The sequence below is a fragment of the Coregonus lavaretus genome (genome assembly GCF_964263955.1).
Source record: "Coregonus lavaretus genome assembly, chromosome: 19".
Taxonomy (NCBI): domain Eukaryota; kingdom Metazoa; phylum Chordata; class Actinopteri; order Salmoniformes; family Salmonidae; genus Coregonus; species Coregonus lavaretus.
In genome coordinates this window covers 47,462,734-47,476,526 of record NC_140006.1, presented here as the reverse complement: position 1 = coordinate 47,476,526, position 13,793 = coordinate 47,462,734, and the positions used below count along the sequence as shown (strand labels likewise).

Sequence of the window (13,793 nt, the reverse complement as noted above, 5' to 3'; positions counted from 1 at the left end):
GCACCACTGGCTTGGTGCGGGGAGCAGGAACGGGCCGGGGCGGGCTGGCGACGCGCACCACAGGCTTGGTGCGGGGAGCAGGAACAGGCCGGGGCGGGCTGGCGACGCGCACCACAGGCTTGGTGCGGGGAGCAGGAACAGGCCGGACCGGGCTGGCGACGCGCACCACAGGCTTGGTGCGAGGGGCAGGAACAGGCCGGACCGTACTGGGAACACACCCCAGTACCTCTCGCCGTGCCTCTACACTCTCGTTCCCCCTCATGACCAATGGCCCCCGTAACCTGGTGGCCTCCTCTCCTAGTCCGCAAACTCGCCCTGTAGCTGCCTCCAGCAGCCCCGTCATCCATGCCGTGTGCCCCCCCAAAAAATTACTTGGGGTTGCCTCTCGCCTGTCCGACGACGGCCCGGTTGGCGCCGCTTCTCCTCTCCTGCCTGGGCATCCTCCCTCATCGCCCTCCGGTAGCGGACGGCCTCCTCCTCTGTGATTCTCCCCCAACCGAGGAGGGCATCTACCAGAGTAACCTCCTGTTCCATACCCGGCGTTTGCTCCTGCACACGCTGCTTGGTCCTATTTTGGTGGGATCTTCTGTCACGATCGTTGTAAGAAGCGGACCAAGGCGCAGCGTGATAGGCGTACATCTTTTAATGAGTACTTTTCACAAATAACAAAACAACAAAACGATACGTGAAGTATGTGTCATATTAGATTAGTAGAGTAGAGATTAGTAGAGTAGAGATGAGTAGAGATTAGTAGAGATTAGTAGAGTAGAGATTAGTAGAGTAGAGATGAGTAGAGATTAGTAGAGTAGAGATTAGTAGAGTAGAGATTAGTAGAGATTAGTAGAGTAGAGATGAGTAGAGTAGAGATGAGTAGAGATGAGTAGAGTAGAGATGAGTAGAGATGAGTAGAGTAGAGATGAGTAGAGATTAGTATAGTAGAGATTAGTAGAGATTAGTAGAGATTAGTAGAGTAGAGATGAGTAGAGATTAGTAGAGTAGAGATGAGTAGAGATTAGTAGAGTAGAGATGAGTAGAGATTAGTAGAGTAGAGATTAGTAGAGATTAGTAGAGTAGAGATTAGTAGAGTAGAGATGAGTAGAGATTAGTAGAGTAGAGATTAGTAGAGTAGAGATTAGTAGAGTAGAGATGAGTAGAGTAGAGATGAGTAGAGTAGAGATTAGTAGAGTAGAGATTAGTAGAGTAGAGATTAGTAGAGATTAGTAGAGTAGAGATGAGTAGAGTAGAGATTAGTAGAGTAGAGATTAGTAGAGTAGAGATGAGTAGAGATTAGTAGAGTAGAGATGAGTAGAGTAGAGATTAGTAGAGTAGAGATAAGAGGATCTTTATTTTCTCAGCCATACAGATTCATTTTAATCACATAAATGTGTCATATTACATTTTGCTTTAAAGTCTCATAAACCTGTTTGAGATTATAAAAGATGATCTGATCATTTCAATCAGGAACCTGACTCTGGGAGCGAAGGCTGAGTTTGCGACTGGGAAGAAGGTGACGTTCCTGGATGATCCAACCAAACTGGAGCTGAGCCTCCTGCTCAACGGGACAAGGCGAGGCGGAGTGTGAGTCTACTTTCTATGGGTCAATTATTCTTTAGATTTTTTTTATCAAACTACTTTTATCTTATAGCTAGAATCTGCATTTGAAACAATAACAAAGCGCCCCGCCTCTGTTTTGGTAAAAAGCTGAGAAATGTAACCACTTTCAAAATTATAACAATGTTTTGAGGCTATGCAGTGTTTGTTTACATTTACGTTGTTTACAAACATACATTTTGGGTTCTGATTAAGTACGACAGTTGAACTAAACTCATGAGGCATTTAAACCGTAAAACTTCAACGCTGAGTCTCAAAAAGCCACCTGTCCCTTTTAATAGATGGGCAACGGCACGCATTTCAGAAAATAAACGCTTGTTTCACATTTAATGCCGGGTCTAAATGAATTATTTACGAGGTTACCATTAATTACCATGAATTGTTTACGAGGTTTAATGTTTGATTTGTTACATTCAATAATTCAGTAATGACTCGAAAAAATGATGGCAATCATCTGTTTTTATCGCCAGTAAGAAACTGCTAGTCATTGGCTGCTAACAGCTGAGAACTGCTAGCTAACTGGCTGCTAACAGCTGAGAACTGCTAGCTAACTGGCTGCTAACAGCTGAGAACTGCTAGCTAACTGGCTGCTAACAGCTGAGAACTGCTAGCTAACTGGCTGCTAACAGCAGAGAACTGCTAGCTAACTGGCTGCTAACAGCTGAGAACTGCTAGCTCCAATTTGTAAGTCGCTCTGGATAAGAGCGTCTGCTAAATGACGTAAATGTAATGTAAATGTAACTGGCTGCTAACAGCTGAGAACTGCTAGCCGTTTGCTGCTAACAGCTGAGAACTGCTAGCCATTTGCTGCTAACAGCTGAGAACTGCTAGCTAACTGGCTGCTAACATCTGTGAAGTACTAGCCATTGGCTGCTAACAGCTGAGAACTGCTAGCCGTTGGCTGCTAACAGCTGAGAACTGCTAGCTAACTGGCAAGCACAAAAACAGTCAACAACTTCGGGAGTACAGAAACCTAGAAAGTAACAACTGCCGAAAATGCACAGTCAAAGAGGTTAGTTTATTCTTGTCATGGTCATTTTTTTAAATAGAGGCATACTGAGACACAATAAACGTGACACTAGCTAGGTTTCCAACCAATTGGCGACAGATTTTCATGCAAATATTCTAAGATCTAAATCAATTAAATATGCGCATTTTCCCTCCGGAGGTGTGTTTCCATCAAATTGACTTGTTGCGGATAAAGGTCTGTGTGTGATGACGTAGTGTCCATAAACATTTATTTTGCGGTTAAATTCCCTTATACCGAATAAAAAATACAAGTTAAATGGGTTTCCATCGCATTTTCAGCTCTACTGATGGTTTTGTCACAAAAAATATAGCTTTTATGTAGTGAAGTGCAGGCCAGTCAATTTCTTCCACACCGATCTTGACAAACCATTTCTGTATGGACCTCGCTTTGTGCACGGGGGCATTGTCATGCTGAAACAGGAAAGGGCCTTCCCCAAACTGTTGCCACAAAGTTGGAAGCACAGAATTGTCTAGAATGTCATTGTATGCTGTAGCGTTAAGATCTCCCTTCACTAGAACTAAGGGGCCTAGCCCGAACCATGATAAACAGCCCAGACCATTATTCCTCCTCCACCAAACTTTACAGTTGGCACTATGCATTGGGGCAGGTACAATGCCTTGCAAAAGTATTCATCCCCCTTTGCTTTTTTCCTATTTTGTTGCATTACAACCTGTAATTTAAATCGATTTTTATTTGGAGTTCATGTAATGGATATACACAAAATAGTCCAAATTGGTGAGGTAAAATGAAAAATGTAACTTTCAAAATATTCTACAAAATAAATAACGGAAAAGTGGTGTGTGCATATGTATTCACCCCCTTTGCTATGAAGCCCCTAAATAAGATCTGGTGCAACCAATTACCTTCAGAAGTCACATAATTAGTTAAATAAAGTCCACCTGTGTGCACTCTAAGTGTCACATGATCTCAGTATATATACACCTGTTCTGAAAGGCCCCAGAGTCTGCAACACCACTAAGCAAGGGGTACCACCAAGCAAGCGGCACCATGAAGACCAAGGAGCTCTCCAAACAGGTCAGGGACAAAGTTGTGGAGAAGTACAGATCAGGGTTGGGTTATAAATAAATATCAAAAACTTTGAACATCCCACGGAGCACCATTAAATCCATTATTAAAAAATTTAAAGAATATGGCACCACAACAAACCTGCCAAGAGAGGGCCGCCCACCAAAACTCACAGACCAGGCAAGGAGGGCATTAATCAGAGGCAACAAAGAGGTCAAAGATAACCCTGAAGGAGCTGCAAAGCTCCACAGCGGCGATTGGAGTATTGATGTGTATTTTTAATGGTTTATCAGATGAAATTGAATTAATCATGAACATATAGTTAACATTCTTTGTGGCTAACTGAATTGGGCCGTTTGTTTTTGTCTCTCTCTTCAAACACAGTGAAGGGAGCGGCACCAGGGTTGAATAGAGTTTGGGCTAGACCTTTGTCTCCTTGGTATCTTCTTGATTGATTACAGCTTGAGGGGGTGAGGTACAGGGGAGCGGGTGATTGGTTGGAGTAATAGTTCAGCCGTCCTCAGGGACAAAGGAAGTGGGCGGAGCAATAAAAGAGCGGGAAAACTGAAGAGGACTATATAAGATGGAGGGGGACCTTAAGAATGTGTGCCCCTCTGCAGACGGGTATCGGCTTTGTTGAAAACTTTAATAAAGTCATTTCTTGATGCAACAAAAACTCTGTAAGACCTTATTTGTAATAAAGTATGGTGGTTATTTTCCACAACAGTATCTGTCCATAGGACCACTTTAAGCCGTACACTCCACAGAGCTGGGATTTACAGAAGAGTGGCCAGAAAAAAGCCATTGCTTAAAGAAATAAATAAGCAAACACATTTGGTGTTCGCCAAAAGGCATGTGGGAGACTCCCCAAACATATGGAAGAAGGTACTCTGGTCAGATGAGACTAAAATTCAGCTTTTTGGCCATCAAGGAAAACGCTATGTCTGGCGCAAACCCAACACCTCTCATCACCCCGAGAACACCATCCCCACAGTGAAGCATGGTGGTGGCAGCATCATGCTGTGGGGATGTTTTCCATCGGCAGGGACTGGGAAACTGGTCAGAATTGAAGGAATGATGGATGGCGCTAAATACAGGGAAATCCTTGAGGGAAACCTGTTTCAGTCTTCCAGAGATTTTAGACTGGGACGGAGGTTCACCTTCCAGCAGGACAATGACCCTAAGCATCCTGCTAAAGCAACACTCGAGTGGTTTAAGGGGAAACATTTAAATGTCTTGGAATGGCCTAGTCAAAGCCCAGACCTCAATCCAATTGAGAATCTGTGGTATGACTTAAAGATAGCTGTACACCAGCGGAACCCATCCAACTTGAAGGAGCTGGAGCAGTTTTGCCTTGAAGAATGGGCAAAAGTCCCAGTGGCTAGATGTGCCAAGCTTATAGAGACATTCCCCAAGAGACTTGCAGCTGTAATTGCTGCAAAAGGTGGCTTTACAAAGTATTGACTTTGGGGGGGTGAATAGTTATGCACGCTCAAGTTTTTAAAAAACGTATTTCTTGTTTGTTTCACAATACAAAATATTTTGCATCTTCAAAGTGGTAGGCATGTTGTGTAAATCAAATGAGACAAACCCCCCCAAAATCAATTTTAATTCCAGATTGTAAGGCAACAAAATAGGAAAAATGCCAAGGGGGGTTAATACTTTCGCAAGCCACTGTAGCGTTCTCCTGGCATCCGCCAAACCCAGATTCGTCCGTTGGACTGCCAGATGTTGAAGCGTGATTCATCACTCCAGAGAACGCGTTTCCACTGCTCCAGAGTCCAATGGAGGTGAGCCATGGAAACCCATCCCGACAAACAGTTACTGTGCTGACGTTGCTTCCAGAGGCAGTTTGGAACTAGGTAGTGAGTGTTGCAACCGAGGACAGACGATTTTTACGCGCTACGTGCTTCAGTACTCGGCGGTCCCGTTCTGTGAGCTTGTGTGGCCTACCACTTCGCGGCTGAGCCGTTGTTGCTCCTAGACGTGTCCACTTCACAATAACAGCACTTACAGTTGACCTGGGCAGCTCTGGCAGGGCAGCAATTTGACGAACTGACTTGTTAGAAAGGTGGCATCCTATGACGGTGCCACGTTGAAAGTAACTGAGCTCTTCAGTAAGGCCGTTCTACTGCCAATGTTTGTCTATGGAGATTGCATGGCTGTCTGCTCTAATTTTATACGCCTGTCAGCAACGGGTGTGGCTGAAATAGCCGAATCCACTCATTTGAAGGGGTGTCCACATACTGCTGTATATACAGTGTAACTTATTTCATCTGTAGCCTAATAAGCTGCATGCTTTCCCGAGTTGTAGTGGGAGCATAACATAACATGTCATCGCGTGACTTCATCGATATGATGGTCATTATATCAATATTTGCACATAAAAGCGTTTCCACCGCAATTTCTCACATCATTAATTTTACTGACACAAAAAACCCACCTTGTCTAGTGTATTTTGTCTTGTCGACATTTGGAAAGTTTACCGAAAAATGTGCCGTTTCCATCTGGCCTGTTGTGACATTTTGCATCCAACGTACTTTAAAAAGGTTGGCTGGAAACCTGGTTACTGTGTGTGAATGATAACAGGTTAGTGCAGGAAATGAAGAAATTGATTAAAATGGTGAAAGTGGAATGCTGGAATTAAACAATTAACTATGCAAATGAGCAAAAGTTGGTGCGTTAAGGAAATAGAAGCCTGGCTCAAATAGAAGCCTGTCGCTAAAAAGCGCCTGTTGTGTTCAGTGATTTAAGCAAATAAACGCCCAGGCTATTAATTGAAGTTTTACGGCAAGTTATATTCTTCAAGAATCAGTGGGGCATGGACTCTACAAGGTGTCAAAAGCGTTCCACAGGGATGCTTGCCCATGTTGACTCCAATGCTTCTCACAGTTGTGTCAAGTTGGCTGGGTAGTGGACCATTCTTGATACACACAGGAAACTACAACCTACCCCGCTCAAAGGCACTTAAATATTTTGGTCTTGCCCATTCACCCTCTGAATGGCACACATACACAATCCATGTCTCAATTGTCTCAAGGCTTAAAAATCCTTCTTTAACCCGTCTCCTCCCCTTCATCTACACTGATTGAAGTGGATTTAGCAGGTGACATCAATAAGGGATCAAAGCTTTCAGCTGATCAGTCTACAGTATGTCCTGGAAAGAGTAGGTGTCATTAATGTTTTGTGTACTCAGTGTATATCATTTATTTATAAAAAATAAAATAAAGGATGTCGTAAGTATTCTAGCTTTAAAAAACTAATCTGAAATATTGTTTCTATGTGATAACTGTTGTTAGTAACAACCAGTTGTATTCTTCTGTTACCAGGGTGATAAAACATGTCTTCCCGCGGTATCTCCGAGCCCCTAGTACCTCCGAGGCCAAGCCCATAGAACAGCTGTATAAAGGTAAAGCAGCATTTTAATTTTTTTATTGTTTATTTCACGTTTATTTAACCAGGTGGAATTTCTTTCCTCACAATGTGTTATTTAAACACACTGTGAATTACACCATGATGTTCGGGGGTCTCTATTGAGTGCAGGCGCTTGCACGTCCACACACATTTTATTATGGACCTAATAATAAAGATTTAAACTGTAAAAATGTAAACTGTAAAAATTGTATTACCTTTTAATGTGGCATGAACACACAACCAGTCATGATATTTTCATCTGATTGTCAAACAAATCACTTCAAAAAGCAGGCTACCTGTGCATGTCCGTCCACTCCAAAATAATTCCAGTATCCAAACTGTATGTATACTCGTGCCATTTGATGAATGGAAATAGACATCTGTTACAAAACACCACAAGTGTGCCTAATGACATTCAGCCATTGATTAGGTCTATATTGATTAGGTCTATATTGATTAGTTCTATATTGATTAGGTCTATATTGATTAGTTCTATATTAATTAGGTCTATATTGATTAGGTCTATATTGATTAGTTCTATATTGATTAGTTCTATATTGATTAGTTCTATATTAATTAGGTCTATATTGATTAGGTCTATATTGATTAGGTCTATATTAATTAGGTCTATATTGATTAGTTCTATATTGATTAGTTCTATATTAATTAGGTCTATATTGATTAGGTCTATATTGATTAGTTCTATATTAATTAGGTCTATATTGATTAGTTCTATATTAATTAGTTCTATATTAATTAGGTCTATATTGATTAGGTCTATATTGATTAGTTCTATATTGATTAGTTCTATATTAACTAGGTCTATATTGATTAGGTCTATATTAATTAGTTCTATATTAATTAGGTCTATATTGATTAGGTCTATATTGATTAGTTCTATATTAATTAGTTCTATATTGATTAGGTCTATATTGATTAGTTCTATGAACTTCAAACAGGCCTACCAGTAGCCAGTGTGTAGTGGTAAACAAATAGGGGGGAAAACTCTGAACAAAGTAGCGCTCCCTTATACACTGCCAGTCAAACGTTTGGACACACCTACTCATTCAAGGGTTTTTCTTAATTTGTACTACTTTTTTACATTGTAGAATAATAGTGAAGACATCAAAACTATGAAATAACACACATGGAATCATGTAGTAACCATAAAAGTGTTAAATAAATCAAAATATATTTTATATTTGAGATTCTTCAAATAGCCACCCTTTGCCTTGATGACAGCTTTGCACACTCTTGGCATTCTATCAACCAGCTTCATGAGGTAGTCACCTGGAATGCATTTCAATTAACAGGTGTGCCTTCTTAAAAGTTAATTTGTGGAATTTATTTCCTTCTTAATGCGTTTGAGCCAATCAGTTGTGTTGTGACATGGTAGGGGGGGGGGGGGGGGGGGGGGGGTATACAGAAGATAGCCCTATTTGGTAAAAGACCAAGTCCATATTATGTCAAGAACAGCTCAAATAAGCAAAGAGAAACGACAGTCCATCATTACTTTAAGACATGAAGGTCAGTCAATGCGGAACATTTCAATAACTTTTCAAGTTTCTTCAAGTGCAGTCGCAAAAACCATCAAGCGCTATTACGAAACTGGCTCTCATGAGGACTGCCACAGGAATGGAAGACCCAGAGTTACCTCTGCTGAAGAGGATAAGTTCATTAGAGTTACCAGCCTCAGAAATTGCAGCTCAAATAAATGCTTCACAGAGTTCAAGTAACAGACACATCTCAACATCAACTGTTCAGAGGAGACTGTGTGAAGTAGGCCTTCATGGTCGAATTGCTGCAAAGAAACCACTACTAAAGGACACCAATAAGAAGAAGAGACTTGCTTGGGCCAAGAAACACGAGCAATGGACATTAGACCGTTGGAAATGTGTCCTTTGGTCTTGAGCCCAAATGTTAGATTTTTGGTTCCAACCGTCGTGTCTTTGTGAGACGCGGTGTGGGTGAACGGATGATCTCCGCATGTGTGGTTCCCACCGTGAAGCATGGAGGAGGAGGTGTTATGGTGTGGGGGTGCTTTGCTGGTGACACGGTCTGTGATTTATTTAGAATTCAAGGCACACTTAACCAGCATGGCTACCACAGCATTCTGCAGCGATACGCCATCCCATCTGGTTTACCAAGAAGGAGAGTGATGGAGTGCTGCATCAGATGACCTGGCCTCCACAATCCCCCGACCTCAACCCAATTGAGATGGTTTGGGATGAGTCGGACCGCAGAGTGAAGGAAAAGCAGCCAACAAGTGCTCAGCTTATGTGGGAACTCCTTCAAGACTGTTGGAAAAGCATTCCAGGTGAAGCTGGTTGAGAGAATGCCAAGAGTGTGCAAAGCTGTCATCAAGGCAAAGGGTGGCTATTTGAAGAATCTCAAATATCAAATATATTTTGATTTGTTTAACACTTTATTGGTTACTACATGATTCCATATGTGTTATTTCATAGTTTTGATGTCTTCACTATTATTCTACAATGTAGAAAATAGTAAAAATAAAGAAAAACCCTGGAATGAATAGGTGTGTCCAAACTTTTGACTGGTGCTGTACGTTCAATGAATTTTTCAGAAAACGGCATTTACTTGCTTTAACCCTCCACTAGGACTGCACCACCGCCGGTAGCCTGCCCTCTCAGCCGAGGAACACACGCAGGACAGGTAGCACCACCGCCGGTAGCCTGCCCTCTCAGCCGAGGAACACACGCAGGACAGGTAGCACCACCGCCGGTAGACTACCCTCTCAGCCGAGGCATGAACACACGCAGGACAGGTAGCCTGCCCTCTCAGCCGAGGAACACACGCAGGACAGGTAGCACCACCGCCGGTAGCCTGCCCTCTCAGCCGAGGCATGAACACACGCAGGACAGGTAGCACCACCGCCGGTAGACTACCCTCTCAGCCGAGGCATGAACACACGCAGGACAGGTAGCACCACCGCCGGTAGCCTGCCCTCTCAGCCGAGGAACACACGCAGGACAGGCACCACCGCCGGTAGACTACCCTCTCAGCCGAGGAACACACGCAGGACAGGGAGCCTACAGTCAATATAATACATGAGCTGAATCAAAACATGTTTACACCATAGTTCATGAGTTGTCCATAATTCACGAGTTTAATGCTTGTCTTCACAGATCGTCTTCATGAAACACTACCTTTATTTTCTTACATAAAAAAAAAAAATCTAAGTAAAATAATAAAACAATCTCCATCAAAATCCGTCAGTGCAACAGGACTCCTCTGAATGAATGGAAGTATGGAGGTAGTGCAACAGGACTCCTCTGAATGAATGGAAGTATGGAGGTAGTTTTGTGCCTACCCAAAAAAGGGGTTAAATGTGTGTAAAAAAAATATATATATATATTTCCTGACCTTTCTTACATCCCCTAGATACAGGACAAACACTTCAAAACCTTGTTTCTTATGATACATTTTTGGACTGTCATTTTTTATGAATGTGTTATTCGATGCGTTTCTCTGAGCTACGGTAGTAAAGGCCAAATTCAATATTGTATTAAATCATTTTATTTGATTATTATTTGTATACCTGAAGAAGTTCCTAACATTCTAAATCAAAGAGCTAAATAATCCATAGTGTGACCATCTTAAAACAATTCCATACGTCATCTTAGAAGCATGTTTACACAGACACCGCGTCACACAAAGGGGAAATTCAATGCAATGAGGTATTTATGTGAATTTTAGCTGAGTGTCGTCTGGTCCAGTGGCGGAGTGGTTGGCAGGGAAAAGGGGGTCAGTGGTCCTAGCGTTGGAGCTTTCAGTCAAAGGAGCTGCTTCCTCTCGTAGGAGCTCACGAGTAGGCTCACCATTCCATCTCGGTTCAGTTCTCAATTCATTCAGTCCAAAGACATTACGTTTGTTAAGACACTGGGGTTCAATATAAAGTTCGGGTCCCTTCTGGGAGAGATTGGAAACGCAACGGTTCGTCGTGAGTGATCAGAATGTGTTGTTCAGCAAAAGTTCCTCTCAGGTGATTGTTTCTCTCAAGAGTCGATGGTAACGGTCAGAGTTGCGTTAGGTTTCTCAAGTGGTGAATCATTGAACCTTTACGGTGGGGGCCACACCTCCCGAAGTTCTGATCTGATGAGCCTGAGCACAGCTTATAGTGGGGGGAGGGCTCAGCCAGGACGTGTCATGAAGGCTGCCCGGTCACTCCTTCGAGTTTACCATAGGGCATGTCAACATTGGCACAAGACCTGAGATTTGCTCGTGAATGTACACCATTAGTTCCAACTGTCTCGGAAAACAGTTCAGAGTTCCAAAAGGGAATCAGAAAAACATCGATTCCAAACATGACTGGAACTAGGTACATACAAGCTATATTCTAGTAAAATACATATTACATGTTAATAACATACGGAAAGCAGAGGAGGAATATCACACTGTATGTTGGGGTCATACCAATCATGTGGTGAGCCATTCAGTTGAATCCATTGTTTAGAACCATGTCATGTTTTGGCGCCATTTCTCTACTTAAAACAAAGAAAGCACCAGGCCAAACATTTCCCTCTCTTCCTGAGAGTCAACCCAGTTGGCGCCAGGATGCTTGGTTGACGAGGTCTGTTTAACACATGTAAATCGTAAAACCGTCTACATTTGACCCCCCGCCTCGATCCCTGTTGGGGTACTTAAGGGTGTAAAATGAAGCCGTTGACGGCCTCCTGACATTCAGCCGACCATTCACAACAGGATGTTGGGAAGAGTGGTCTGTTTGTCTTGAGATAGGCTTGAAAGGGCCGCTGTCAATTACAAAATCTGTCAATCTTGGCACGGAATGTCATGAGCTATCCAGTCATGGGCTCAACTACACAACAAAATGATACATCTAATGCATTGGAATAAAGGCTATTTTTGTTATCAAGGACGCATGGCAAACAAATGGCCTACTGAGTGGACAGCCTGCCACATAGAAATAAATGGTTGAAACCATGACAGAGATCTGGGGGTGTTCCTTTCATTTGGAAGCTTTTAATTTTCATATTTACCACTGTAAAATATATTTGCCACTGCATTTTAAACAAATAGAATAATGGTTAAATTAGCATTAGTTAGAGACCCCTCAAAGTTAGACTGTTGTTGCATTTAGGGGAGCTAACGTCTCATTCAGGGGAGCCGAGCCCCCCCCCTGCAATTCTCACCCTGTTTACATTCGAGTCATTTTAGCAGACGCTCTTATCCAGAGCGACTTACAGTAGTGAGTGTATAAATTTTTTAAAAACTGGTCCCCTGTGGGAAACGAACCCACAACCCTGGCATTGCAAGCTCCATCAACTGAGGCACACGGGATACCACCTCAATACACTTTACACTAGTCAAATATACAAGACATTAAAAACAAGACAGTCTGTCTCTGTCTTTATATCTGACTATCATGATCGTGATGTTGGAATGTTTTTTTTGTTGTCAATCATATTATTTAGAAGCCAAAAGGCTCCTTTCCACATTGTGGACAATAAAAAAAACATCTCATGTTCCTCCTCCTCTAGAGCAGGTGTATATGAACATTAAAAACAAGATGTTATTATATTCTATTCATCCAGAGAAGGTGTACATGAGCATCACTTTGGCGTTGGAGCGTTCCCATAACGACTCAGCGGAGGTCCAGGAGTGGTGGATCGTGAACCAGACAGGTCCGGGACAGATCGACGTTCGTAGCCCCAAGCACCTGCACGACGCCGGGCTGGACCTCTATGTCTTCAGCGACAAGGTCAGCCCTCCTAGTCTGGGCTTCCTGGCTGGATACGGGTGAGTAGACAACACATAGCATAGCATGGAATAATATAGCATAACATCACATCACACAAGTATTTAACATTTTTAGTCATTTAGCAGACGCTCTTATCCAGAGCGACTTACAGGAGCAATTAGGGTTAAGTGCCTTGCTCAAGGGCACATCGACAGATTTTTCACCTAGCCGGCTCGGGGATTAGAACCAGCGACCTTTCGGTTACTGGCACAACGCTCTTAACCACTAAGCTACCTGCCGACCTTTTCGTTTGATCTCATGAAACTATCGGCCCTGTAAGTAACCCACTAACCATGCAGTAACTTGTATCCGTCCCGTCACATAGCAGACAGGCCCTGTGGTGTAGGTGTAGTAGTGAATTTGCTAGTTAAGCAGCTAGATAGCTTAGTGGTTAAGAGCGTTGTGCCAGTAACCGAAAGGTCGCTGGTTCTAATCCCCTGAGCCGACTGGATTAAAAATCTGCCAATGTGCCCTTGAGCAAGGCACTTAACCCTGCCAGAGCGTCTGCTAAATGACAAAAAAAATGTTTTATAATAATATGTTTTTCTCATTATTCCAACATAGATACAGTTAGTCAAGTAACCATAGATATTGAATAAGAAAACCTATACTCTCTACTCTCTACTGTGTATGATGGGCATAACGACATTAACTCCGTATGTACGGATCTTTCCCTCCAGGATCATGGGTCTTTATGCCTCCGTGGTGCTCGTCATCAGTAAGTTTGTCCGTGAGTTCTTCAGCGGTGTCTCCCACACCATAATGTTCGAGGAGCTGCCCAACGTGGACCGCATCCTGAAGCTGTGTACCGACATCTTCCTGGTCCGAGAGACGGGAGAGCTGGACCTGGAGGAAGAAATCTACGCTAAACTCATCTTCCTCTATCGCTCGCCTGAGACTATTATCAAATGGACCAGGGTAAAGACTCAGTGA

The 13,793-nt window shown here is 42.8% G+C and overlaps 1 protein-coding gene across 1 annotated transcript in view; it reads left to right on the top strand.

The window, feature by feature from the left end:
- The window catches only part of LOC311146336 (piezo-type mechanosensitive ion channel component 2-like), a gene marked incomplete at both ends in the record, with an annotated part of 102,644 nt that extends 88,851 nt beyond the window's left edge, over window positions 1-13,793 (top strand). The window contains 4 exons of the mRNA XM_084182819.1: window positions 1,462-1,578; window positions 6,997-7,076; window positions 12,655-12,859; window positions 13,541-13,793. Coding sequence (XP_084038945.1) covers window positions 1,462-1,578; window positions 6,997-7,076; window positions 12,655-12,859; window positions 13,541-13,793 — 655 coding nt within the window. The remainder of the gene's footprint in view (window positions 1-1,461; window positions 1,579-6,996; window positions 7,077-12,654; window positions 12,860-13,540) is intronic.